The 27767-nt window shown below is 47.8% G+C and overlaps 1 protein-coding gene across 50 annotated transcripts in view; it reads left to right on the top strand.

The window, feature by feature from the left end:
- Dscam1 (Down syndrome cell adhesion molecule 1) overlaps positions 1 to 27767 on the top strand; it is a 98633-nt gene that overhangs the window by 58223 nt on the left and 12643 nt on the right. For 16 of the 50 annotated variants that reach the window (XM_025296981.1, XM_025296983.1, XM_025296980.1 and 13 more), the window contains exons 10-24: positions 2459 to 2771; positions 7949 to 8266; positions 21128 to 21247; positions 21337 to 21510; positions 21601 to 21897; positions 21991 to 22352; positions 23251 to 23619; positions 23690 to 23876; positions 24631 to 24918; positions 25197 to 25466; positions 25537 to 25768; positions 25841 to 26017; positions 26108 to 26274; positions 26612 to 26851; positions 27321 to 27476. In XM_025296981.1, coding sequence (XP_025152766.1) covers positions 2459 to 2771; positions 7949 to 8266; positions 21128 to 21247; positions 21337 to 21510; positions 21601 to 21897; positions 21991 to 22352; positions 23251 to 23619; positions 23690 to 23876; positions 24631 to 24918; positions 25197 to 25466; positions 25537 to 25768; positions 25841 to 26017; positions 26108 to 26274; positions 26612 to 26851; positions 27321 to 27476 — 3670 coding nt within the window. Of the gene's footprint in view, positions 1 to 2458; positions 2772 to 5618; positions 5913 to 6257; positions 6549 to 7091; positions 7380 to 7948; positions 8267 to 9415; positions 9707 to 9994; positions 10283 to 10633; positions 10925 to 13440; positions 13732 to 14441; positions 14736 to 15122; positions 15417 to 15745; positions 16037 to 16699; positions 16988 to 21127; positions 21248 to 21336; positions 21511 to 21600; positions 21898 to 21990; positions 22353 to 23250; positions 23620 to 23689; positions 23877 to 24630; positions 24919 to 25196; positions 25467 to 25536; positions 25769 to 25840; positions 26018 to 26107; positions 26275 to 26371; positions 26555 to 26611; positions 26852 to 27320; positions 27477 to 27767 lie in introns of all 50 variants that reach the window. The other 34 variants (XM_025297005.1, XM_025297006.1, XM_025297004.1 and 31 more) reach the window with 18 other exon arrangements.

Consider the following 27767-nt stretch of genomic DNA (forward strand, 5'->3'; position numbering starts at 1 on the left):
ACGTTTGCTCACTCCGGACAACAAGCGCAACCGTGAGACCACTTCAGAGCAGTGTTTGACGCTGTTTAAGCGCAATCCGAAGGAGTTTCTGCGTCGTTTCGTGACCGTCGACGAAACATGGATCCACTGGTACACACCAGAGACCAAGGAACAGTCGAAACAGTGGACTTCACCCGGCGAACGTGCTCCGAAGAAGGCGAAGACTGTCCTATCGGCCGGAAAGGTGATGGCCACCGTTTTCTGGGATTCACAAGGTGTGATCTACATCGACTACCTGGAGAAGGGCAAAACGGTCACAGGGCTGTACTATGCCGAATTATTGGGCCGATTCGATGCCGAATTGCAGAAAAAACGGCCCCATTTGGCAAAGAAAAAAGTGCTCTTCCACCATGACAACGCACCGGCTCACACCTCCGCCCTCGCCAAATCGGTCAAATTGGTCGAATTTGGCTACGAACTGCTGCCCCATCTACCGTATTCTCCAGATTTGGCCCCGTGCGACTTCTTTTTATTTCCAAACTTGAAAAAGTCACTCGCCGGGCAGAAATTTGAGTCGAATGAGGAGGTCATCGCCGCCACGGAGGGCTACTTTGCAAACCTCGAGAAAACGTATTTTTCAGACGGGTTAAAGAAGTTGGAGCATCGCTGGGTCAAGTGTATCGAGCTAAAAGGAGACTATGTTGAGAAATAAATCGCCACTTTTCCAAAATTTTCGTTTTTCTTTTGTAGGCTAAGTACTTATCACCCTCGTAAGTAATACAGCTAACAGTATTTTCAATATAACTCCTGAAATAAGCATTTCCACACCTATGTCCATATAACATTTTTTCATCCTTCAGGTATGAGGAATATCTCCTTAAATTTTTGTCATGTCTTTTTAGAACACTCTGTATATATATACTTTTTACTATGTTTCCTTCATTTAAATGTACACTGTGTTAAAAAATTTTAATTTGATCATTAAACTACTTTAGTAAACAATAAGTGACGGCTAAAACATTTTGATTTATTTTTCCTCGAATGAGAGGCGGTAGGCTGCGCCCCCCGGCCGTGAGAAGAATTAGCCTAATTCAACCTTAATTGTTGCATTATTTTTATCTTCTTGAATATGTACACAATAGCTGCAAATTACGTTCCACTCAGAGAACTTTTTCTGTTAATAACTTTTTAATAAACAATGAGCGACGGCTAAAACTTTTTGATTGATACTCTGGAAGGTGTCCTTAATAAAATATGTCAAGGTCATCGGCGGGGGGTAAGTAAAGGTAAATCTTTACGGCTATCAGTTATAATAGTGCGCAATCTGTCATAGAGGAATGTCAAATTTTTCGGTGTTGTCAGATTTCAGCATTCGTACTAATCATTAACTTGTTATTGGGTGTACAGATTAGTTCGGTCCGTTTTCAAAAGATGGCTCCGGCTGTTATGAATGGTTCATAGTGACTGCCGATTTTGGCGGTTTCAGAGAGGTTAGACGTCTGCCAATAATATTCAGTTTATATCGCTTTGAATTTCAAACAAAAACCTTGTTTTTTACAGTGTTGGAAATGTCGAATTTTATGTTAACCAAGCAGCATTTGCGGGAGGTTTTAATTTTCTGCTTTGATTGGAAGAAAAATGCAGCTGAAGCCCATCGAATGCTTGTTGAAGTTTACAATGACGCTGCTCCAACTGATAAATCATGTAGGGAATGGTTTCGACGTTTCAAGGATGGAGATTTCAGCGTCGAAGACAAGCCTCGCTCTGGACAGCCAAAAAAATTCGAGGACAAAGAATTAGAGGCATTACTCGAAGAAGATCAGAGTCAAACGCAAGAGGAGCTTGCAGAATCATTGGGAGTGACTCAACAAGCCGTTTCCGTACGATTGAGAGACATGGGAATTATTCAAAAACAAGGAAATTGGATGCCCTATGAACTGAAACCGAGAGACGTTGAAAGGTGTTCTTCATGACAACGCTCGGCCTCATGTCGCAAAAGTCGTAAAAAAATATTTGGAAACGCTCAAATGGGATATTTTACCGCACCCGCTGTATTCTCCGGACATTGCTCCTTCTGATTATTGGTTATTCCGAAGGATGCAGCACGATTTGGCAGGTCACCGGTTCACTTCTTTCGCAGATATCGAAAATTGGCTCCAAATTTGGATCGCCTCAAAAGACGAGTCATTTTTTCGAGATGGAATTCGAAAATTGCCTGAGAAATGGGAGAAAGTAGTAGCCAGCGATGGAAAATACTTTAACTGATCTGTTCATTCATTTTGTTTTGAAACAAATACATCTTTTAACACAAAAAAACGGACCGAACTAATTTGTACTCCCAATACTAAAGCCATCTGTTGCTAAGGACCAGAACCAATTCAACCTCCTAATAGAGGTTCCTAATTCCGCAGAGAGATCTCCGGAGAGTGGCATTTCGAATATTTTTTGAAATATACAACGCGACATTTTGCACACACAGGTTGGATCTGCCGAGCACTCTGCGCGCCTCAACGTCTATGGTTTGCCGTTCATTCGCCACATGGACAAGAAGGCTATCGTTGCTGGAGAAACTCTGCGCGTCACCTGCCCTGTCGGTGGATACCCGATCGAGAGCATCGTCTGGGAACGAGACACCAGGGTCTTACCGATCAACAGAAAGCAAAAGGTCTTCCCCAACGGCACACTCATCATCGAGAACGTTGAACGAATGAGCGACCAGGCGACCTATACCTGCGTAGCGCGCAACGCACAGGGTTACAGCGCACGTGGAACACTGGAAGTTCAAGTCATGGGTAAGTTCGACACTTTGCTTCCCTACATTTTTTCACGATTATCGCGTAATTTCTTCCCGCGTATTTGTTTTCACTCAGACTGTTCCACAGTTAAATGAAAACATTAATTCTTGACAGTCAAGTAATAGTTGAACAATATTGAATAAAATTGAACTTTATAACGATAACATTTTTTTATTTATAACGATAGGACGAGACTTTCATGTAGAATATTCGCATTCAAATGAACGAAAGTTTACTCTCTCTCTGTCGTCAAAAAGAGCCTGGCATATTTTTATCAAGCGCGTATCAAGCAACATATGTATATCCAGAACTGTTAAACTTTTATGATTTTTTAATGATAATTCTCTCCACAAGAGGTTGGAACATGTACATTTGCAGCGATCATCCGGCCAGCCGACTAATCGACGAGATAACTATATTATCACTAGAATAGCGAACCAATTTCTTTGCAGCTACTGTCTTTGCAGCGGATTAGCGTGTCCGTAAAATCTGCCACTAAACCCTGTTTTATCGCACCGTCCCATATCGATGCCGAGATGAAGGGGTCGGCAAATTGTTGTCGGGGGTGTCCTTCGCGCGTATAGGGAAAACGTGTCATAGATTCTAAAGGGTGCGACTGTATGTAGGACACAGGCACGCAGTCGGACACGTGCATCGACGATCCCGTTGCCGGCGTTACGACCTCTTAATAACGTAGAGCGAACGTACGTCGAGGCGCAGAAGACACACATTCGTGGAAAGTTTAGGAGTTGGTATGGCGGTGGCCGAGCTGAATCGTCAGTAAGGACTCTGATGCGTTTGTTTTTCAAATCAGATCTCTTCCTCCATCGCGCGACCATCACGTGTAGTAACAACCAAGTGCGTCCACGCGTCCGTGCGTGTTATAGGCACAGATTTGCGATCGCATACACAAATACTCGCCGTCGCCATCGGTCGCGATATTGATAAGTAAAGTATCGCGCGTTTGTCAATTATTCAAACGCTAGCCTTTTCTCTCGCGACGTCAACACTAGTTGGATTCATAAAAGTAACATGGGATTCGAACGAAAGAATCATCCAAAAAAAGTATTTTATTTGTAAAATGATTTTTCCCATAGAATCTAAGCGAAGCTATTCTAAGCGAAGCCTTTTACAGGAAAAGGATTCCTCTTTCGATAAAGCGATTAAAGTGAACCATTCATCTAAAATTTATTAGATATTATTCTAATTGTTTTCCTCTTATTTCAAGAGAATTTCCTCTTATATCAATTAATTTCCCTCTTATATGAAGAGGAATGTGTTGATTTGAATATTGGCTTCTTTTGTTCAGTCATGCTCTACCTTCAGATATGAACGAAAAAATAAGTATGTGCTCATGGGTTAGAATATTTGGAATGAATTTTTAAAAAGAGTATGTGTGTTGCTGTAACATATAACGAAGATAATTTATTCATATTTGGTCAAATACAATTTATAATTTATTGCAAGAAATTGAATAATATAGTCTTTCTTTTAACTATGTTTCATACAATTGGTTATGATGGACATCTTTGTAGCCATGAAGTCCATAACAAAACTGATTGGAAATTTATATTATGATGATCTCATTTCATTCGTGACTACATATTGTAGAACTGGAGCCAAAAGTACATCTATATATAAATTACTTTTTGCTATATACGTATCGATAATTTTTTCAAATTAACTAGTATAACCAGTAAGAATAAAGTGCAATAAGAATAAATAATAGTCCTTTAAAAAAAAGATTAAATAATTTGTGTATAAGAGGGAATTTATATTAAAATCAATAAGACTTGCATTATACATGTAACATATAATCTTTCTAACTTTAAAAATAATCTGTTTATAACATTTCCCCCCTAATCTTAGAGGAATCTTCTTGAGTCCATATACGCGAATAAAATCCTCTAAAATTTAGATAATTTCGTTTGTTCTGAAATTATTTTTTTTGGGTGATATATTTCTCTGTTTATTACCTCGATGCACTTTCGACATTTCAACGAGTGAAATAACCAAAGACCTAACCCAGTTACACACAATTGTGTCTATGATATCCACGAGCGTGGCGCATGACGCGAGAGACGCATAAATGCGGGTACACACATACGCGACCTAATCATATACGTCCATACATCGTTCCTCCACCCTCAGTGCCGCCCGACGTTCAGGAGTTCGCGTTCATGAAGCTACCGATGAACGCCGGGGAGTTCGCGAATCTGCAGTGTATCGTGCCGAGCGGCGACCTGCCGTTGAACATACGTTGGAGCTATCCCGGAGAAGAGATGGGCGGTTCCTCCGGCGTACTCGCGAAGAAGGTCGCGGATCGCGTTAGCATGCTCATGATCTCGGTCATCACCGCGAAACACGCGGGGGAGTACGTTTGTACCGCCGAAAACGCGGCTGGAACGGCGTCCCATTCGACCATCCTCACCGTCAATGGTTCGGGACTACGATCTGTTCCTAGAGAACACAGCCTTTTTCATACTTCAGTTGCGTTTTACCACCACCTTGTCTCGTCCCCTGCACAGATCTCTCGCAGACAGCACTACGGCTATTCCCTCGTTTGTGTCACGTCCTCTATGTCTCAGTGTTACATCGAATCCTTTATCCACGCGGGTATCCTACGGGAACGTCGTTGAACATCATAGACAGCTAGACGACGAGTAGAACACGATTGGCGAAACGGTTTCCCGCATTGGTGCCCTGGAAGGGCACCAAGAGAGAGAGAGAGAGAGAGAGAGAGAGAGAGAGAGAGAGAGAGAGAGAAAGAGAAAGAGTGTGTGTGATCCACGATCTCGCGAACGCCGTCGCTGCGAAATGATGCTTGTTTGCTGGCACGTCTAGTCGGACCGCAGCTACTGCCGATCGCATTCAATGCCGAGATCGCCAATTGGGGAGACTCCGTGTCCGTGCCCTGCTCGATCCTGAAGGGCGACATGCCCATGGACATATCGTGGGCTTTCAACAGCGTGCCGATCGACACGTCGAAAGATACGAGTATCACAATCACCAGAATCAGCAAGCATTTGAGTACCCTCATCATCGACGGCGTCTCGGCGCGTCACGCCGGCGAGTATGCTTGCTCCGCATCAAATCTAGCCGGTTCCGTCAGTCGATCGACAACTTTGACCGTCAACGGTACGACCCTGATCCTCCCCTCCGCACGGCTCCCGTCTCACGACATAGACTCGCTGTGTATATATATAGTCACACAAACACATACACACACCTGGCTCAACTACTTCCCCATCCGTCGTGTTTATCCATTATCCTCGCCGAGGAATCTCTCGATTCGAACGAAACGAGCACACTTTCCACCGCCATACCAATCTCGTCTGCTGCGACTCCACGTCGTCGCGGCCGGTCAAACGCTTCCGTCGAACGGACGTCGATGATCGAGACTCGGTCGCCGAGAGTTACGCATCGCGCCACGAGCCGACATTCGTTCTTTCTTGCCCCGTTTCTCCCAGTCGCTCTTTCCAGTTGCCCCGCAAATACTGCCTTTCGCATTTGGGGATGAGCCGGCCAGCTGGGGCGAGCTAGTCTCCGTCACCTGTTCCGTCGCGAAGGGCGATCAGCCCATCGAGATCACATGGGCTTTTAACGGGACCACGATTGACAGTCGCGACTCCGACGTGGTGGTAGCCAGCACGAACCGAAAGAACAGCGTCTTAACGATCGAATCGGTCGCGGCCAGACACGCCGGCGATTATACCTGTACTGCGTCCAACCGCGTCGGCACCACGACACACACGGCCCATCTTGCTGTAAACGGTATATGAAACCGGCTCCCACCGGAGAAAAATGAATGCTCGTCCGTCTTTACTGCTCTACTCTCTGTCATGCATCGCCTTCCTCGTTCGAGCGGTCAATTATCGTAGCTGGTTATTAACACGCTCTCTCTCTCACCGCGCGACGTTTCTTCCGCCTCACTCACATACTCACTACTACTTGCGCGTTAATTTCGTTCGTTAATTTCATTATCGTTATTACTTTTGGCTACGTATTTACATGTATCTATACTAATGACACATTAGATTTTACCCGACACGCTAATTGTACACTAAAAGATTCCATTAACACACATTGTCGTACTCTTTCGTTTCCGTTTCTTTATCATAATGTTGTACATAATGTCGGCTGATGAAGGTGTGTGAAAATTGAACGTTAAACGTAATATATTCACACACACACACACACACATACACACACACACACACACAGTATACGAAATCCCTCCATCCGCTCTCACGTGTTCTCTGTGTCTCTGTCGTTACACCCTCCCGTCTGTGCCGGCGTCTGTGCTCGTTCACGCAGTCGCGCCACAGATCCTCCAGTTTTCCTTCGGCGACGATCCCCTCAACTCCGGCGAGATGCTGTCGGTCTCTTGCACGATCGTCAAGGGCGACTTCCCCGTAAAATTGACGTGGACGTTCGACGACATCCCGATCGACTCGAGTCGGCCGGACGTTAATATCGTGACCAATAAGAGGGTCAGCTTCTTGAGCATCGACAGCGTAGCGGCGAGGCATGCTGGAAGATACAAATGCACTGCGACCAATGCCGCCGGATCCGACAGTCACATCGCTGTACTCTCGGTGAACGGTACCGCGCTCGTATATGTCAAAGTTACTGCCTTATACACCTGTATACACTTTTCCATTATTCTCTTGTAATTTTTCTTGTATATCTCCGCAGTAATATATATATATATATATATCGATTATAAGTAATCACTGCTCACAAGCTCACTGCCGTCGTCTCCGGCGGCGATCTCGCGCGACGCGAGGTAGTCTAGAAGAGGGCAATCGCGGGATTGCCGTTGAAGACGACGACAGCCAATGACAAGGTCCATTCCGCATAGACAGCGAAACGATGGCCTACATTTCTTCCGTTGTCTTCTTTTCTCTTCGGTTTCGTTCCCGTATCGCTTAACCGTTACATTGTTGTTGGATGTCCTTTATATTCTAGCGCCGTCCGCCCTCGATCCCTCTTCCTCGATCCTCCCCGTGGAAATCCCGAGGAACTGTTTTGTCAGATGTATCGCCTCCACCTTGGTTCTTATTTTGCATTACGACTACTTTTCCCGTTTCACCTGGCCGCGAGCGTTCGGCCGGCCACTCCGGAACCGCTCCCCCACGTGTGATTGACGAGTGTGCCCTTCGCGGTTGCAGTTGCCCCGCAGATAGCGCCCTTCACCTTCGGTGACGAAGCGGCCAATGCGGGGGAGATGGCGAGCGTTCAGTGCGCCGTGATAAAAGGCGACCTACCTGTCGACGTGGTATGGTCATTTAACGGCCGCGTAATCGACGCGAATGGCGCATTCGACGAGCACAATTACGACCATTCCGATATAGTGATAAGCAGGAATAGCAAACGGGCCAGCACGCTGACGATCGAATCGGTAGCCGCAAGACACGCGGGCGAGTACTCGTGCACTGCGAGCAACACGGCCGGGACCGCTACCCATTCTTCGGTTCTTTCGGTGAACGGTACGCTTGTTCAGTTTGAATCACTGACGGTTGGGTGGTTGGTTGGACGCACGAGACACGGGCTATGCTTTTCTTAGTGCTTCATGGCACCCAGGAGAAAAAAGAAAGCGAAAAAGATGCGCGCGTATGGTAAATGCCTCCCCCCCTCCCCCGCAGAGCTTTGACATGCAATTGATGATCGGTCACGCGTCAAGTAGTTGAGTTATGCCTTGGAACGTCAAGCAAAGTGTCAATTGTATCCCTTTTGCTGGAGTCTCTCGATTGAAATGCTTTCCTAATCGAGCAGGTTGCGTCTCAAGGCCTGACCGTGAGAGAAAGCCGGACCGAAGAGCCGCTTCGACGTTTTTGCGACCCACAATTGTCGCGAGCTTCTTCTCGCACAAGTCATTTCACTTGTCCCGCTTCCGGTTCCGTATGACGTAGCGTTTCTGTGACCCCGACAGTGCCACCGCGCATCGCTCCTTTCGAAATGACCGACAAGGCGGTGAACTGGGGCGATTCCGTCTCGGCGGTTTGCACGATCGTCAACGGGGACTCCCCGTTGGAGATCACTTGGGCGTTGAACGGGATGCCCGTCGAGGAGAATCATCGAATATCAGTGACGACCGCCAAGAGGAACAGCCTGCTGTCCATAGATTCTGCGAATCCGAGTCACGCGGGAACTTACACTTGCGTTGCCTCTAATGCTGCCGGCGCAACCACTTATTCCGCGGAATTGACAGTCAACGGTACCTACGATAATCGTTAGAAAGAGAGATGTCGGTCTTGCTGAAATCGCCCGCCCGTCCCCACCTTCTTCCATATTTTCTTCCTCCTTGACTGCCCGATCGAAAATCGCGCGTATCTAAAATCGGGTATCCGAAAAAGGAGAAGTGTACAACTGCTCAACGGCAATCCCTCGCCAGCCCGTCCCTCAAACATTTCTGTATATATACTTCCTCTTCAAACTTTTTCTCGGATTTTGCCCCACCGCGTCCATCGACACGATTGTGTCGTCAAAGATATTGACGACTTATACGAGGTAGAAGAGAGAGCGAAGGAGAGAGAGGGAGAGGGAGAGGGAGAGGGAGAGAGAGAGAGAGAGAGAAAGAAAGAGAGAGAGAGAGAGAGAGAGAGAGAGAGAGAGAGAACACGTAGAACTCGTTGCAGTCGCACCGCAAATCGCCCCGTTCACTATCGCCGAGGAACCAGCAAACTGGGGCGATTCCATTTCCGTGGTGTGCGCCATCCTCAAGGGTGACTTACCGATCGAGATCATGTGGGCGTTGAACGGCGAGCCGATTCAGCCAGATCGCTCGGACATTAATATCCTGGCGACGACACGGAAGAATAGTATTCTCAGCATCGAGTCCGTGGCCGCGAGACACGCAGGGGAATACACGTGTTCGGCTTCGAATAAAGCCGGAGCGACCAGTCATTCAGCGACATTAGCTGTGAACGGTACACATCTTGCCCGAGAGATTGACCCTACACGCATCTGCGATCCTTTACGTCCCATCATCGCCCATTATCCGCTATTACACTGTCCCTTCGACGATGTAGTCGATGTAGTCGATGGTCATTCGCGGTCTTCTTAATGTGTCGTGAAGTCGCAACGACGCGCTGCGTCCGCGTCGTACCCGTGCGAGGTACCCGATTCGATTCGTGCGCGCGCGAGTCTCGATCGCGATACCTCGCGAGTCTCGATCGCTCGTCGCTGTAGGCTCGCGTGTCTCTGTCCCATTGTAGTTGCCCCGGAGATCGCGCCCTTCGTGCTCAGTGAGAAGCCGGCGAATTGGGGAGAGACGGTGACCGCAACGTGCACGGTTTTGAAGGGGGATCAGCCGATACTGATCGAATGGGCGCTCAACGGCGAGTCGATCTCGCACGATTTTTCCGATATAACGATCGCCACCAGCAAGCGCGTCAGCCTGCTCACGATCGACGCTGTTACGGCTAGCCACGCCGGAGAGTACACTTGCGTGGCCAGTAACGCCGCCGGTGGGACGAGTTATTCCGCTTCCTTAGCCGTCAATGGTACACAATACGACGTTCTTCGAAGCTTTTATTAATCCCCGGTGCATGTATGAGTCATCCTTTTCACGTAGCTTGGCACCGACACCATTCATACACTCACCTCCAAGTATGGTCCCGTCACGTTCCCTCGCGTTCTCGGCTCTCAACTCGGAGGTGACACGGAGATGTCGTAGTAATTAAAGAAAACACACCAGCAGGCTCCGCTGTTTGTCGAAATTTCCCTGAGTTCGGAATCGCGATATTAGCGAGATGCAATTCGCGGGTCCGGTCCGGCGGGGAATCGCACGTCTGAAGTTTGCCGAGGGTCCGATCGTGCTAGAACAGGGCTGTAATTATAAGATGCGTTTGTAGTTGCGCCCGAGATCATGCCGTTCGTAATCGGTGAGGAACCGGCGAATTGGGGCGATACCATCACCGTGACTTGCACGGTGCTGAAGGGCGACCACCCGATCCAGATCGAGTGGGCACTGAACGGCGAGCCGATTTCTCGGGATCATCCCGACATTACGATAGTCAGTACCAGCAAGCGCGTCAGTCTGCTTACGATCGATGCCGTGACGGCGCGCCACGCCGGGGAATATACCTGCACGGCTAGCAACGTTGCCGGTGGAACGAGTTATTCCGCATCACTGGCCGTGAACGGTACGGCGTCTTCTCACGTCTTATGTTCCGCGTAGCTTTTCTCACACCCTCCACCCGCCGTGCATGTGCAGAGCGGTTTATCACTCCCACGATATCTCCCGATCCCTTTCTCTTGCGTGCGGAAACGCGAAAGCAGTCGCAGTCTCTGTACGCGCGCCGGGATTGTCTTGATGTTCGTATTCTTCCATCTCGCTGGTGTGTGGAGAACGATCGTCGCATGGAGAAGAGAGGTCGGCCGAACTCGAGCGAAGATGGACGGATTAAGTTCGTCTTGGTTTTTGCAGAAAACGGGACTTTTCTGGCTTTCAGGGCCACGTTTGGCTCATGAGAACCGGAGGATCCTGTCTCTCCTTCAAGCGAAACGCGTTTGTTTCCGTTCGTCGTCGTATTAATCCCCATCCTTTCTCTCCGTGCGCGAGACGCCTTGTCGACGGGAGAATAATTTGAGATCAGCGCGAGATCAGGAGTCCATTGTTACTTTACGTAGGATTCGATGGATATGGAATTTGGTTAATTGTTTGCTATCGTAACGTTACAGCTTCGTAGGATCCTTTGCGATATTCTTCAATCTCTCTTTCTCTCGCAGAAATATGAAAAGAACGGCAAAAGAGTGTCCGAGGCGGCTGTTGAGAGGGTAGCGTCCCGATCGACGTCCATGTTCTTCTATTTCAGCGCTATTAGGGGTGCGATCGTGACGAAACACCGCACAGTGTTGTGATACAGGAAATTGATGTTCAAAAAGGTCTATAGCATTCAATTTTCAATCGATTGGGACCATTTTTCTTTTTTTTAATGAAGATGAGAAGATTATCTACAATTCTACCAAGCGATATTTTCGATATCAGGAATCCTAACCAAATCCTTAATAGACAAAGTATGAAAAATTGATACATTTTCAGAGGATGATAATTTTTTCTACTTCTATCAACGCGCAAATAATTATAATTGCCGAACTATGAATTCATGGATTGTAAATTTTTTACTACTCAACTCATAAACTCCAAACCTCATAATCCCGAACCTCATAACTTCGAGCCTTATAACCCCGAACCTCATAATCTCAAACCCCATAATACCGAACTTCATAATCCCCAACCCCATAACATCGAACACCATGGGATATGAAGTTTGGGGTTTCGGGTTTGAGGTTATCGCGTTTGTCATAATGAGATTTAGAGTTATGGGGTTGGGGGTTATAGAGTACCAGGTTATAGGGTTCGGGCGTTATGAAGTTCGGGGTTATAGGGTTTGGGGTTATGAGGTTCGGGGTTATGAGGCTCAAGGTTATAGGGTTCAGGGTTATGAGGTTTGGAGTTTACGAGTTGAGTAGTAAAAGATTTACAATCCATGGGTTCATAGTTTGGTAATTATAATGATTTGCGCGTTGATAGAAGTAGAAAAAATCATCATCCTCTGAAAATGTATCAATATTTCATTGTCTATTCACTTTGTCTACTAAGGATTTGGTTAGGATTCCTGATATCGAAAATATCGCTCGGTAGAATTGTAGGTAATCTTCTCACCTTCATTAAAAAAAAAAAAAGTCGTCCCAATCGGTTGAAAATTGAATGCTGTAGACCTTTTTGAACATCAATTTCCTGTATCACAACACTGTGCGCCGCGCCGTCGACGAAAGAGAACGATCTCTGCGAGCAGGGTTGCGTTACCTGCGATACAGCCGGAGCAGGTGTGTTCGACGAGTTGATTGTTAATTTACGTTTAGAATTAGATGCTGCGGAATTCACAGATAATCGTTTGCCACCGTCGCGTCTGCGCGTCGCTGATGCGCGTGTCGAGATGAGTTTTCACGGCAGGATCGAATCCTGAAACGGCGAAAATCAATAGAGCGAGAAGACTGAGAGCTGATGACGTAAACTTATGTAGAACTAGAACCTGTGGAATTCCATTAACTGTTTGTTTTGTCATGATATTTTAGTTGCGCCTCATATAGGGCCTTTCGCGATCAGTGACGGGCCGGCGAATTGGGGTGACATGGTTTCGGCAACGTGTTCCATTATGAAGGGCGACTTTCCCGTTACGATCGTATGGAAGTTTAACGATAGAGCGATTAATTCGGGCGATTCGGATATCATAATCACCAAGATAAACAAGCATATGAGCGCCCTCAGCATCGAATCCGTGGCCGCGCGGCATGCGGGCGAGTATACGTGCGTAGCTACGAATCGAGCCGGCAACGTCAGCCATTCGACCACTCTCGCCGTCAATGGTACCTATCTACCAAGGAAAGCCTACACACCACCTGCACGTCAAGTGAAACATCGTAACAGCACTTGCCTAAAACCCCCATCACTCTGCGACACGTAATTCATCAGACTCCTCCTCATCATCGCATTGTCTTAGTCTCACGATACGACACCCCCGCTGATCCTAATCGCCGCAATCAATCACACTCCCAATACGCTACCAATCGCCGAGGATCCCGCGACTCCGTGAGGGGCCCCCGTAGAACCTCACTGGCCGTAGAATCTCTCTCTGACGCGCGACCGCGCTCGCAGTTGCTCCGCAGATCTTCCCGTTCACGTTCGGCGACGAGCCGGTGAACTCGGGCGAGGCGATCTCTGCGACTTGCTCCATTCTGAAGGGGGACTTCCCGATGGACATTGCCTGGGCGTTCGACGGCGTGCCGATCTCCGCCGAAAGTACCGATCAGTTCTCTATCACGAAGGGCAAGCGTCTGAGCGTGCTGTCGATCGATGCGGTCGCGGCCCGACACGCCGGCGAGTACACTTGCACCGCGTCGAACAAAGCCGGGGCCTCCAGCCATACGGCCGCTTTAGCCGTCAACGGTAACACGCGCGCATGTATACGTCGAGCGTAGACACGGCACGTCTCGTGTGCCTTGGCTGTTCTTTATCTCCACCGGCAGAAGACAAAACGCCCGTCTCTCCTTTTCATCACACCTCCTTCAAGCCCCTCACCTGCGCACTCTCACAATCTTTTCAACATTCCCTGGCCCTTCGTCGAGCACGGGGGACGATGAGGGCGCGTGTGTCTCTGTATGTCTCCGTCGTCTGAGCTTCATCGTATATTCGCGGCGACCGCGCGGGGATGTTGAGGCTCCACAGCTGCGACTCACCGCGCGTAAAATTACCTCGCAGCCAACGACATTGCGGACATTCTCCCTCGCCGAGTCTCTCATTGTCTTTGCATCTCTGCGATCGTTTGTCGAAAAGTTCGTCGCTGAGGGGAAATGATTGCAGGAGCGTCGGTCGACGAGGTCAATAGGAGAACTGCAAGGTAGACGGTGGCGATTCGGGCGAAATATGCAGAAGACTTCGACTTTTTGCAGACTGGAAAATCGTACAAGTCTCTCCGTGAGCTTCACGAAAACGGCGGTACATTACTTTCCGTCGTGTTCTCTCCTGAGACTCCGAGTGTCCTTCGGTAGGCTAGCTAGGGTTTGCGTCGGTTTTCCCCGTCCATCGTGCATAATGCTACATAGATGCTCGAGTCTGAGTCTTGGCGGTTTCGTCATGTCTCGCAACATCGGTTTCAGTCGCCCCGCAGATAGCGCCGTTCTCGATCAGCGACGAGCCCGCGAATTGGGGCGAGGCTGTCTCGGCGGTCTGCACGATTGTGAAGGGCGATCTGCCAATCGACTTGTCGTGGGCGCTCAACGGCGAGCCCATCACCAGGGAGAATCACGGGGACGTGTCTATATCGAGCAGCAGCAAGCGAGTCAGTTTAATGACTATCGAGGCCGTGAGCGCGAGACACGCCGGGGAGTACACTTGCACGGCCTCGAACGCCGCCGGAGCGACCAGCTACTCCTCCATCTTGGCTGTGAACGGTACAGCATTGCATGAAGTGAAGTGCTTCCTTGTGATCGAGCAACTCGACTCCGTTACTCTGCTTGCAAGCACGTGTACTTAGACACGACCGTTCTCCTTTCCTCGATTCACTGCGACATACATAACGCGTAACCCCCCGTAGAACTCTGTCCCGAGTCGCGTGAGGTATAATTGGCAACTGATTACGTAAAAACTGATGAACACTCAGCGAGGGATACGCTTGAGATCATTCAGGGAGATCTGTCGCTCGGCGAAGAGTAGCCAATCTCGCGCGAGGGCTGCGCGTTTGCTCTCAACGTAGACGCCATCTTTTCCGAAGGCCGAAGGGAAGACGTACGTCGTTTACATGTGTAGTGTACTGATCGTTTTTCTGCGATTGTTTCTAGTCTCCCCGCAAATCGCTCCATTTTCCATCAGCGAAGGACCGGCCAATTGGGGCGAGCAAGTCTCCGCGATGTGTAGTGTTTTGAAAGGCGATTTACCGATCGAGATACAGTGGAGCCTCAATGGCGAGCCGATCACACGTCTCACTCATCCGGACGTGACGGTCTCAAACAGCGGGAAAAAAACGTCCGTCCTGATCATTGAATCCGTAACCGCCCGCCACGCCGGCGAATATAGCTGCGTCGCGAGCAACCTGGTCGGGTCCGTCAGCCGTTCCGCCATTTTATCAGTTAACGGTACTGACAAGTGTCGCATGTTAAGACGTAGTGTCACCGTCAGCACTCTCTCAATCCTTCCCGGTAGATGCGAATCGTAAACCGTTTACCAGCCGGCGAGAGCATCGATCCTTGGATCTCGAAGGTCCTTCACCTTCGCCTGCAATTTTCTCCTCCCTGTCACGTTTCCTTCGTCCTCTTACGCCATTTTCAGACGAACATCAGGCGGGAAGCTGCTCATTCGTCATTCTCATCCGCTGTCTCGGCGAAACTCTCGACACTCGAGAGCGATTAGACCTGCCCCCTGCTTTCCTCGATTCGTATTTTATCTTGTGTCGTTCGTGTCGCAGTCTCCCCGCAGATAGCACCGATCTCCTTCGGCGAGGAGCCCGTTAACGCCGGAGATCTCGTGTCGGTGCAGTGTGTGGTGACCAAAGGCGACTCCCCTCTGGAGATCACATGGACCTTCGACGGCCGTCCCGTACAGTCTTATCACAGCGACGTGATCGTGATCGATTCCACAAAACGCGTGAAACAACTAACCATTGAGTCGGTAGCTGCGCGACACGCCGGAGAGTACACCTGCGTTGCCTCAAACGCGGCTGGATCGACTTCTCATTCAGCCATCTTGGACGTGAATGGTACACCTCTGGTACAAGTCTATGGCAGCGCGATTTGCATTTCCGTTAGCTGTCTCACGCCTCAAGTGCCTTACACCCTGTCCGTCCTTGCGATCCTCCCTAACCGCGAGTCTTTCGTCCGTCTTTTTCGTTTTCGTCATTCGGTTCGTTCATTCCCAGCCGATCTTTCGTTTGACGTTTTGCACAATGGAGATCTGCGATCTGCGTCTCTTCGCTTTTTTATATTATACTCGTAGCACGTGTGACGTGTGTCTGTGTTCTCTAGAGACCGTCATTGTCACTTTAGCCGTCTCGTCGAGCCGATGTCAAGTAACTGGTTAGGTAGGCGTTTCTCTTTTACGATCCTTTGGTTTACACACGCTCGTTCTTTCTCTTGGTTTCGTTACGTCCGTCGACCGAGATACACCTCGCGCCGGAAATACAGCACAAGAACGACACATTCACGCAATAACACACAGAATCGTAAAGCGGGAGCAAGAGGAAGCGCAGGAGAGAGGAGGCGAACGAGGCGAACGAGGAGCGAGAGGGCTGCGTCTCGCGGAGGATGCGCTGCGATTTCTCGTCTCGCGGACTGCGACATGTCGCGCGCTGTTCCACCCGCGGCTTCAACGCGCGCACAGACTCTTTCTCTCCTTTTCTGATCTCTGTCTCTTTCTCTTCCAGTCATTCCGAAATTATTGCCATTCTCGTTCGGCGAGGAGCCGCTTAACTCGGGTCAAGTAGTAACGGTACCATGCGCAGTGGTCGAGGGCGATGCACCCTTGACGCTTCGTTGGACCTTAAACGGTCATGCGATTTCGCCGCACTTTGGAATCTCGATTGTGGATCTGGGCGGACGCGGCGCCATACTCAGCATAGGATCCGTCCAGGCGACCCATGCTGGAACGTACACGTGTATCGCGGAAAACCTTGCCGGCAGGCACGAGCTCTCGGCCGATCTCATTGTGAACGGTGCATACCTGATACCTCTCCAAGGATCTATTCTCGATATTTCGTTCAGTCCTGCGAATCTCTCCCCTTCCCTCCACTCCCCGAGCAAACCCCGAGTCCTATCCGTCGTCGTCCTAGGTCAACCGCTTGCTCCTTTGTAGACACTCGTTTGAACATATTTCCGCTCAAATATCTATCGCGCTACCGAGCTTTACGAGCCCTGAACGCTCAAGAGAACGCTAAAGATGAAATCGCGCGTCCTCGCCACTTGGGCGCGACGCGAGATCAGACACGAGAGCAGGCTATTACATTGTTAGCCGCGCTTGCTCCGACCGGCCTGGCGGCGTCGCGTCGCGTCGCATCGCGTCGCATCGCGGCGGATTTCGCGGCGGGTCCGCCCTGATTAGCGGGGTGGACGTTCATTCGATCTCGCTCGCGTGTCTCTTTCTCTTGTTGCCTGTTATCTCTCTAGCATGTGTCCCGTCTTCTATCTCTCGGCAGTCGCTCCACATCTGCAGCCGTTCGCGTTCGACGAGGCCAACTCCGGCGATCTGATAATCGTCCATTGCGCGGTCGTGAAGGGGGACACGCCGATTTCGCTCAAGTGGTTGTTCGAGGGCCGCCATTTAGAAGTAGGCGACGGAATGGGTATCACCGCGTTGGGGGATAGAGTCTCGGCCCTGACGATCTCCGCTGTCAGGGGAGAGCACGCCGGGGAGTATGCTTGCGTCGCCGATAATCCAGCGGGCCGTGCTAGGCATAGCGCCCATCTGAAAGTGAACGGTACAGAGAAAACGAACACACGATCACAAGCATCCAGCAATAAAAAGTAAAAAAACAGAAAAAGATTGAGAAAAAAAAGAAACGATACTGTTAACACAAAAGCGAAAACGCGGCATGATGATGGTGTTTAACGGGCGTACGCGAGTAGTGAGAGTACCGCCATTTTGTATGCGTGTTACTATTTGAGCGGAAAGCAATGGTACGTTTACCCTTTTATATTCGGTTGTAGTTTTGTTATATATATTATATTTATATTTATATATATATATATATATACACATATTCTGTATTTTTATCTCTATCAAGTAGCGTTCGATATGTTAGACCTGTATCCCCTTGCTGCCGCTTCTACGTTTACGTCGTAAAATCTCCAATCTTGTTCTGCCCTGACTGTTGTGATGAAAGTATTATGAAAGATTATGTGTGTGTTTCTCTGGAAGTCTGCATTGCTCGACGCATACACTGTTTCTCTCTATCTATCATAGAAAGCTGTCTCTTCCTTGTGTCACGAGATCACGAGTCGTTTTTAGCTGGTCCACATAGGCGAGCGCGTAGAGTTTGCGCCCACGACAACTTGGTTAGACGTGTTCCGAACATTCGACTCGAGTGCAGTATCGGTGTTACGAGACGAACCGTGTCTCCCCAGGCCCGTACTTTCCCCAGACCCAAAACAAAGATGGTCTCTCACTCTCTCTGCCATACATTCTGCCACTTTCCGCATCCCTCTGTCTCTCATCTCGGTAGCATGGTAACACAGGTACCACCAGCGAAGGATCCGTCGATAGGTTGCTCCTCGATTATTCCACGTGATTAGTTGAGTTGATCGGCCAGATCGTTTGCGAGTTGTCGCGTCGTGCGCGATCCAGCGATGAAGTGAACAGCGCGCCGCGCCGAGTAAGAAAGTGGAGAGAGAGAGAGGCGAGGCTAGATTCTCTCGAAAACAGAACAGGACAGAAAGCAGCGGATTACAGAAAAGAGAGAGAGAGAGAGAGAGACGAGTCTCGCACGGAGATAGACGACCGAGCGACCGAAGCACTCGTGTCTGAGTGAGCGAAGGATCGCGAGGAGCGGAACGTTACGATCGTGGATGTAGCTGCCGTTCCGTTACAGTCCTGCCACGGATCAGTCCGTTCGATTTTGGAGACCGACCGATCTATGCCGGGCAGGCCGCCCAATTGGCATGCATGGTGCCGGTCGGTGACACCCCGATCGAGATCGCCTGGAACCACGAGGGCGAAGCGTTGTCGCAGTTCATGGGATACAGCGTCGGGAAAATCGGCCCACGGACGAGTATACTACTGATCGAGCCGGTAACCCCGGAGCATGGCGGACGTTACGCGTGTATCGCTAGTAATCCGTCGGGCCGGGTGATCCACGAGGCAACCTTACGAGTCCACGGTTAGGTCCAGAGTAAAGAAATGGAGCACTGAGAATGGCGCTAATTAATGATTAATGATAATAATGGTTGAGCGAAGTTTCGGAATGAGAACGATAAAAGCGGCCCCGCGCAGACCCCGCGAGAGTACTTGAGCGCAGGCTTGATTGGTTGCATCTTATATATTTATATATTCATCGTTGCTGAAGCTGATCGTGTGTTTTGATCCCTGTTGGCGAAAGCTTTCTTTCTGGAACTTTTTTCAGTTGGTTCGGCGCTCGCGCGATTCGCGCGTTGTCACGCAGCGCGTAATGCTTCCGTCAATGCGGTAAACTTTTCTCGCGTGCGCGCGCGCGCGCGCGTAAACCTCTTCCTTCCATTCTATGTCTTGCCACACACTTTCTTTTGTACTCTCTGTCTCTGCAAATCTGCCTCTCTTTCCGTCTACGTTCTCTACTCTTCTCACCGCTGTAATTTCCCTCCTTCGCTGTGTCAACCCCGCCGATTTTCAGAAGCGAGCGAATGAGCGAGCATCTCACAAGTTCGAAGTGGTCTCTCGCCGTCGAAGCGCTTCGGCCAGATCGATACTTTTTTATTTTGCCCGCCGCCTCGTTTAACCTCGCTGTCATCGTCGACCGCTCTCTTCTTTGCGACCCTTTTACGTTGGCCACCACGTGACACCACGTCCCCAATCACACGCGACAGTCTCTGATCGCGTCTCCACATGCGCGCGTTCGCCGTTTCCGGCGAAAAGCACGAACGACCTAACGCTACCTCACCTCACGATCGCAGGATTGCTTAGGTCTCACACGCGACAGTTGCGTGTTTCTCGTCTCTCTCGTTACGTTCGAGTGTCGATTTATACCTCACCGTACCCCCATCGCGCTGAAAACGCGTCCTTGTTCTAAAGATGACCGACCGACCATCCAACCACATCTCAGAATAGCCCTCGATAAAAATTCACCAGCCCCGAGTCCACGAATGACTATCCCCCAACACGCCCCCTCCTCGCCCCCCCCCCACCCCATCACCTCACCACACGTCTTGCCTTGTTCATTTTGTAGTACGCGTCTGTAGCATAGTAGACACTTCATATGCATGCTTTTATCATTGGACAAGCGTGATCGAAGTATTATTCGTAAACGCGGTACAGCATGTCACACCGTGCTCGAGTACAAATTCGACAGCGCTTCGTGCATGTTTCGTTGTTACTAGGCTCCTTCTGAGCGAGATACGTTGTCTCTCTCTCTGCTTGATCACCTGTCACTCTCTTTTCTTTCCCTTCTCTTTCTCTCTCTTCTTTTCCCCCTTTCACTCATTTTCTCTTACTTATCACCCTTCTCTCTTTCTTCTCTTTCCTCTCATCTCCTTTTTCGCCCCTCTCTCTCTCATCCTCTCTCTCTCTCTCTCTCTCTCTCTCTCTCTCTCTCTCTCTCTCTCTCTCTCTCTTTCCCTCTTTGTTTATAAATTAGATACCCGCATAATCATTTCAAAATCCTGCATGCCATATTACACTGTATTCACGGCAGTAGCGGGAGCGTGTCGCACATTTTGTCCTGCACGCGACGAAATTCGCTGCCATAATTCGAGTCCTCGTCAATGTGATAAGAATATTCCAATCATACTGTAGATACAACTGTCAATCGGCGATTTTATCAGCTTGAGACTTGAGACTTATTAACTTCACTTGAAGCTCTTACAGAAACTTCGAATTTTGAAAAATTGAATATACACGTACACACATGATGGATCTCTATTTGATCATTACTGACTCTTTTCTCAGTGGTTTGGATTTCACGGAGCTTAAGCAAGAGAATGATTATTCATTCATTTTGATCAGAAATTTAACTCGACCGATTACGTGTATTAATTTCACCACTGACAATCGAATTCGTACGAGCTTACGGGACGACTCAAATTGGCAGAGCGACTGGCTCCCGGATATTGCAAAATTGCGCGTAGCGCGAAAGTACGTCGCGACTAATCTGCTTATTCTGTAACAGTGCCGCCTCGTTGGATTCTGGAACCCACCGATAAAGCATTTGCTCAGGGATCTGACGCACAAGTTGAATGCAAAGCCGACGGATTCCCTAAGCCTCAGGTCACGTGGAAGAGAGCCGCTGGTGAGTGCATTTGCATACGGCCGCAGCTCGACGAGTAACGTATGAATAATCTACTCACGTGCGCTAATTACGTTTGTTCTACCTTGTAGGGGATATGCCGGGAGATTACACTGACTTGAAACTGAGCAATCCTGATATTAGCGTAGAAGATGGCACTCTCTCTATTAATAACATCCAGAAGACGAACGAAGGCTACTATCTTTGCGAGGCTGTCAACGGCATTGGATCCGGCCTGTCCGCTGTCATTCTCATCTCGGTTCAAGGTACTTGGACTTCTCGCCCTCTTTCGTATTCCCCTCAATTTGCAACACGTTTCGTTTATCTCCTCTTTTCGCAACGTCACTTTCTTTCAGCTCCTCCTCAATTTGACATCAAACTGAGAAACCAGACCGCACGCCGTGGCGAACCAGCTGTTCTGCAATGCGAGGCGCAGGGAGAGAAACCAATTGGTATCCTGTGGAACATGAACAACAAGAGGCTGGACACGAAGAGCGACCCTCGTTACACCATCCGCGAAGAAATCTTGTCCAATGGAGTACTGTCTGACCTGAGCATCAAACGAACCGAGAGGAGCGACTCTGCCTTGTTCACCTGCGTAGCCACGAATGCCTTCGGTAGCGATGACACCAGCATCAACATGATCGTACAAGGTCGGTGCAGTACAAAGTCGCTGAATATACTGCGATTCACTCATAAACTTGTATAATTAAATTTGTGTGATTCCTTACAATTCTTTTTTACAGAGGTGCCGGAAGTCCCGTATGGTCTCAAGGTCTTGGATAAGTCCGGTCGTTCAGTGCAATTGTCATGGGCCGCACCTTATGACGGAAACAGCCCCATCAAGCGATATGTCATTGAGTACAAGATCAGCAAGGGTTCCTGGGAAACTGACATCGACAGAGTGCTCGTACCTGGTTCACAGCAGAACGTAGCTGGAGTGTTCAACCTGAGGCCCGCAACCACCTATCACCTTCGCATCGTCGCTGAGAATGAAATTGGCACGTCTGATCCATCCGACACTGTTACCATCATCACTGCTGAGGAAGTACCCAGTGGCCCGCCAGTCTCTGTCAGAGTAGAAGCTCTCGATCAGCACACTCTCAAGGTAATGATGAGAGTCGGATCGCATCAAATGCAACAAATTAGTAGTAAATTGACAGATCAAAAATTTATAGATAAAAAGAAAAAAATGAATTCGAGACGAACTGTAACAATTGTTACCCGTGATAAAGTTATCAATAGACTAATCGTTACCTCGCTTAGGTTATTTTTTACTTAGATTATTTTTTTGTTATTTCTATTTAATTTTTTAAATTAAATAGAAAAAATAAATTTTTTGTTTTAAATTATTCTTATTTAATAATTTAATCTAATTATTGATTTAATAATTAATCTAATTGGATAATAATTTAATCTTATTATTTTTTTAATAATTTTTCTAATGTAATTCGTTTTTATTTTCTCTGTTAATTTGATTTTTTATTTAATTTTACCTTAATTATTTGTTAATTATATTAATTTTGCTTTAATTATTTGTTTAAAGACACAGTTTATTTTTTAAAGTAAGATATAATTATTCCTCAAAATTATCCTCGAAGTTATTCGTTCAAATCCTTTTTTCTTAAGTTTTCTGAGATTTTATATATTTTATCCTTCCTACTTTCTGATTGAAAATAGATACTCAGTAAGCAATCTGTTAGCAGTCTGCCAGCAGATTGTTCCGTCGACGGAACTTGACAGCAGATTGTCGGAAGGAAGCGAGTAGGACTTGTAATATGATTTATTTAAATACATTGAAACAGCAAATTTTACTCGGTTGCTGCCATAAAATATTTTGCCATCAGATTCTGTTGTATCTCTGCTAACAAGCTGCTAATCGAATCTACAAAACAGATACAGATATGCACAATCTGCTTTTGCAGGTTCGGCTATGCGAGTTGTTAGCCACTAATTATCATTATCTACACAACCGTTCTGAAACTTAAATGCATAAATATCATCAGGTAATATGGAAAGCGCCGCCACGTGAGGACTGGAACGGTGAGATTCGCGGATACTACGTTGGACACAGACAATCGTCGGACAAGCCTTACATGTTTGAGACCGTTGAGTTCGCCAAGGAAGACGGAAAGGAACACCATTTGCAGATAATGAACCTCAAGACCTACACTCAGTACAGCGTAGTGATTCAGGCGTTCAACAAGGTCGGTGCCGGACCCTTGAGCGAGGAAAGCAAGCAGCACACCGCGGAAGGCGTACCCGAACAACCACCTCACGACACCACCTGCACGACCCTAACCTCTCAGACTATTCGAGTATCTTGGATGTCACCACCCTTGAGCGCGGCCAACGGCGTTATCACCGGCTACAAAGTTAGTAAAGACGCGAATCGGGAAGGATGCGTAAACCCTTTGCAGCAGAGTCTTTAAATATTTATTTTAGGTCATTTACGGACCATCCGACACGTGGTATGACGAGAACACGAAGGACACCAAGATCACGTCTTCGAGCGAGACCATTCTGCACGGCCTGAAGAAGTACACGAATTACAGCATGCAAGTCTTGGCTTTCACTTCCGGCGGAGATGGCGTCAAGTCTGCACCGATCCATTGCCAAACCGAACAAGACGGTAATTAAGAAACTATTTAATTTTCTCAACTCGGCGATCAAATCTGAATCCGTGATTCGTATCGATTTTGCAATATTTCGAACTAGGTTTACATGTTGGCATTTTATGCAGTTGAATAATTTTTTTATTTCTCTGCGAGTGTTATAGGATTATACAAGTAAAATATTATAGTGAAAACTATAAGAAATTTTTATAATCTTGGACCGTAAGAAATATGACTGACACAGTGGTACAAATTTATTTAAAAATATTACGCATGTTTTTTGCTACACAATATTGCAATTATTCGAATGTCTTGTTATTTTATTTTTAGTTATTTATTATTTCTATTAATAACTTATGCTGTAATATCGTTGTAGTCCAGCTTTACAAAAAATATTGTAAAAAAGAAATATAATTTTAACGTAATTTTAATTACAATATTTTATTACAATTTTCTCCGTGCAGAGATGAAGGGAATTATATCTATAATTTGGATAGCAAAAGGTAAAGGTACTATTATCGTGATAATAAAAACTGTAGAAATTATACAACACTTTTGGACACGTCTTTTCTCTTCGAGATCTTGCACAATATATGTATATTGATTGTAGAAACACTACTTTGACGCTGTTCGTCTTATGTTACAAACATAAATATAAAGTAAATATTCGGTGTTTAGGTCCCACATGACTTGGCCACCGTTAGGCGAGGGTTAATTTTGAAAAAATACACTTATCCGAATAAACTCTACATTTTCTACTGTCACTTTCAGCACCCGAAGCTCCGATCGCCATTAAAGCTCTGGTTATGTCCGCTGAATCTATTCTCATCTCATGGCGCCCGCCCAGCCAACCTAACGGAGTTATCTCTCAATATACCGTTTACACAAAGGCAGACAACGCTGAGGAATCTACTAGCCAGAAAGTACCGCCGAATCAACTTACTCATGAAGCATCTGGATTGGACAAGCAACGCAGATATGAATTCTGGGTGACCGCTAGCACTAACATTGGCGAAGGTGAAGCTTCTAAGATTGTGACATTGGGACCAAGCGTTCGAGGTGATTAACTATTTCTTAATTAATTTCTCCTTCGTTAGATCAAATTTGCAAAATTTGGATCTTTACACGATTGTTTGATGTTTGTTTGGTTTAATATCGCAAATACATAAGTACAATTAAAATGAGAATAAAAATCTCATTTATCGTAATAATAGCATTCTACTATACTAGAAAATAAGACTGGAATGAAGAAAACGTATAGGTGAAATCTCTTAACACTGACAAGATGTCGCGTGTGTAAAAGTTGACGTGACGATGTTCACTTCGTATTTAAACAGTACCGGCCAAGATTGCATCATTTGACGACAAGTTCACCGCGACGTACAAAGAGGACGTAAAACTGCCTTGCCTCACCGTCGGAGTACCGGCACCGGAAGTGACATGGAAGGTACGAGGCGCCGTTCTCCAACCCAGCGACCGACTGAGACAATTGCCCGAAGGATCCCTGTTCATCAAGGAAGTCGATCGTGCGGACGCTGGAGAATATTCTTGCTATGTTGAAAATTCCTTCGGCCACGACACCGTGACTCATCAACTGGTCGTGCACGGTGCGTGGATGTGAAATCACGGCTGCTGATCTCGCTCTTCGCTTACTGACTGGCGACGTTGCATTTGCAGCCCCACCGCACTCACCGCAGGTCACCCTCACCGCCACCACCACCAACTCCTTGACGATGAAATTGCGCCCTCATCCTACCGACAACGCACCGATCCACGGCTACACGATCCACTACAAACCCGAGTTCGGCGATTGGGAAACTGCTCAGATCGGCTCCACGGTGCAGAAGTATACTCTCGAGAACTTGTGGTGTGGCTCCCGATATCAAATCTACGTGACGGCTTACAACGGGTAACTCGCTACGTCGTCAAGCCTGGAAAGCGATATAAGGACTTCTGCTCATGAATCTTTTCTGTTTCGCAGAATCGGAACCGGCGATCCCTCAGACATACTGAACACCCGCACGAAAGGCTCCAAACCGATTATTCCCGAAGCAGGCAGATTCATCGAAGTATCCACGAACAGCATCACTCTGCACTTGAGCGCCTGGTCTGACGGCGGCTGCCCCATGTTGTATTTCGTCGTAGAGCACAAGAAGAAGTAAGACGAGAGACAAAAAGCGAGCTCAAGCGCTCAAGGCGAATAGGCGGAGCGGCCGCGACTAATGCGCGCGTGTTTCGTGTTTCCCAGGCATCAGCAAGAGTGGAACCAGGTGTCGAACAATGTCAAGCCAGGCGGTAACTTCGTGGTATTGGATTTGGATCCTGCGAGCTGGTATCATTTGCGCGTCACGGCACACAACAACGCCGGCTTCGCCGTAGCCGAGTACGAATTCGCGACGTTGACGGTGACTGGCGGTGAGTACGTGCGTTAGTCTGAACACGCAGCCGGCGCCTCGTAGCCGGTGCCAATGGTGACTGGATTGAACGAAGTTGCCGAAATTTTCTGTTCCAGGCACCATTGCACCGGCCCGCGAGCTACCGGATGTAAACGGTGGTGGCAACGACGAGGACCCGATGAAAATTTTCATGGCGAATTTGAACCTGTTCGTGCCCGTGGTAGCAGCCGTTCTCGTTATAATCGTTGCCGTCATCGTGATCTGCGTCATGAGGGGCAGTCGCCACAGCGGCGACAAAGGTACAGCGTCTCTCGCCCATTAATTCGTCTCCCGTTCGTTTCTCTCCCCATCAACAGGCACGATCGCACCTCCCGTACGTAACGGCGGTAACGACAACACGGACGTGAGGCGTTACTTCCCGTGGTTACCCAGCTGGCTCGACGTAAACGTGGTGGTGCCGGTCGGCGCAACGGTCGTTGTCATAATAGTAGGAATAGTTGTCATTTGCGTCGCGCTCTCGAGGAGAACTCGAGGCCCGGAACAAACACGGCTGCGAGGTATCTCTTCAGCCGACGAGAAATATTACGAGGGACAATGTATACCAATTTTTTTTTATTACTTTATAAATCGTTAAGTCGTAAAAAGACGGTGGAGGTTCGTCGGGAAATGGGGTTGCTTTTCAATGAGCTTTTCAATTTCGACCTCGATTATAAACGGCAATCGAGAAAGATGTGAGCGCTGTTGATTAATCAGCGATTAATCAATTTGGATTGGATATATCATACAACATATTATTGCGTAATATTGCAATGTCGTCATAATAATTTCCTGATGATTGATCCACGCGTCGGCCACCCTAGTCTTGAAGTCATTCCTCATAATATCCTTCTTTCCCTCTCTCTCTCTCTCTCTCTCTTTCTCTCTTGATTCTCCATGTCCCGTTTTGTTCCTTTTTTACGCAAGCGTGGGTGATGGCATAAACAATGTGATGATATATATTAACAATGAGATAGAAAGTATCGAGAGGCACGTTCGTGTTTATTGACTCGCCCGTCGTTACTTCAGACGACGTAGTCTATCAACAAACCGGAGTCGGTGGAGCCACGCTGGATAAACGCAGGTCCGACCTTCGTGACGAATTGGGATACATTGCGCCGCCTAACCGCAAGCTGCCACCTGTACCCGGCTCCAACTACAATACCTGCGATCGCATCAAGCGAGGTACAGTTATAAGTAAGCCACAACTGCCAACACTTTACCTTTTAGACCAGTTTCAACTTCTTGTCTAGTTGTTGTCGCATCGGCACGATAGTTCCTTCTTTCATCCTTTCTCGAGAGACACGTTGACTCTCGCACACACACACATACACACACACACACACACACGCACACACACAATGTTAGGCTTCCAGACCAATGTGCCACCACACATACAGTTTCCCAGATGTCATACAGAACCCCCATACACACGATCATATATATAGGGTGTCCCATTTAACTTGAGACACCAAA

This window comes from Harpegnathos saltator, unplaced genomic scaffold (assembly GCF_003227715.2).
Source record: "Harpegnathos saltator strain DR-91 unplaced genomic scaffold, Hsal_v8.6 scaffold166, whole genome shotgun sequence".
Taxonomy (NCBI): domain Eukaryota; kingdom Metazoa; phylum Arthropoda; class Insecta; order Hymenoptera; family Formicidae; genus Harpegnathos; species Harpegnathos saltator.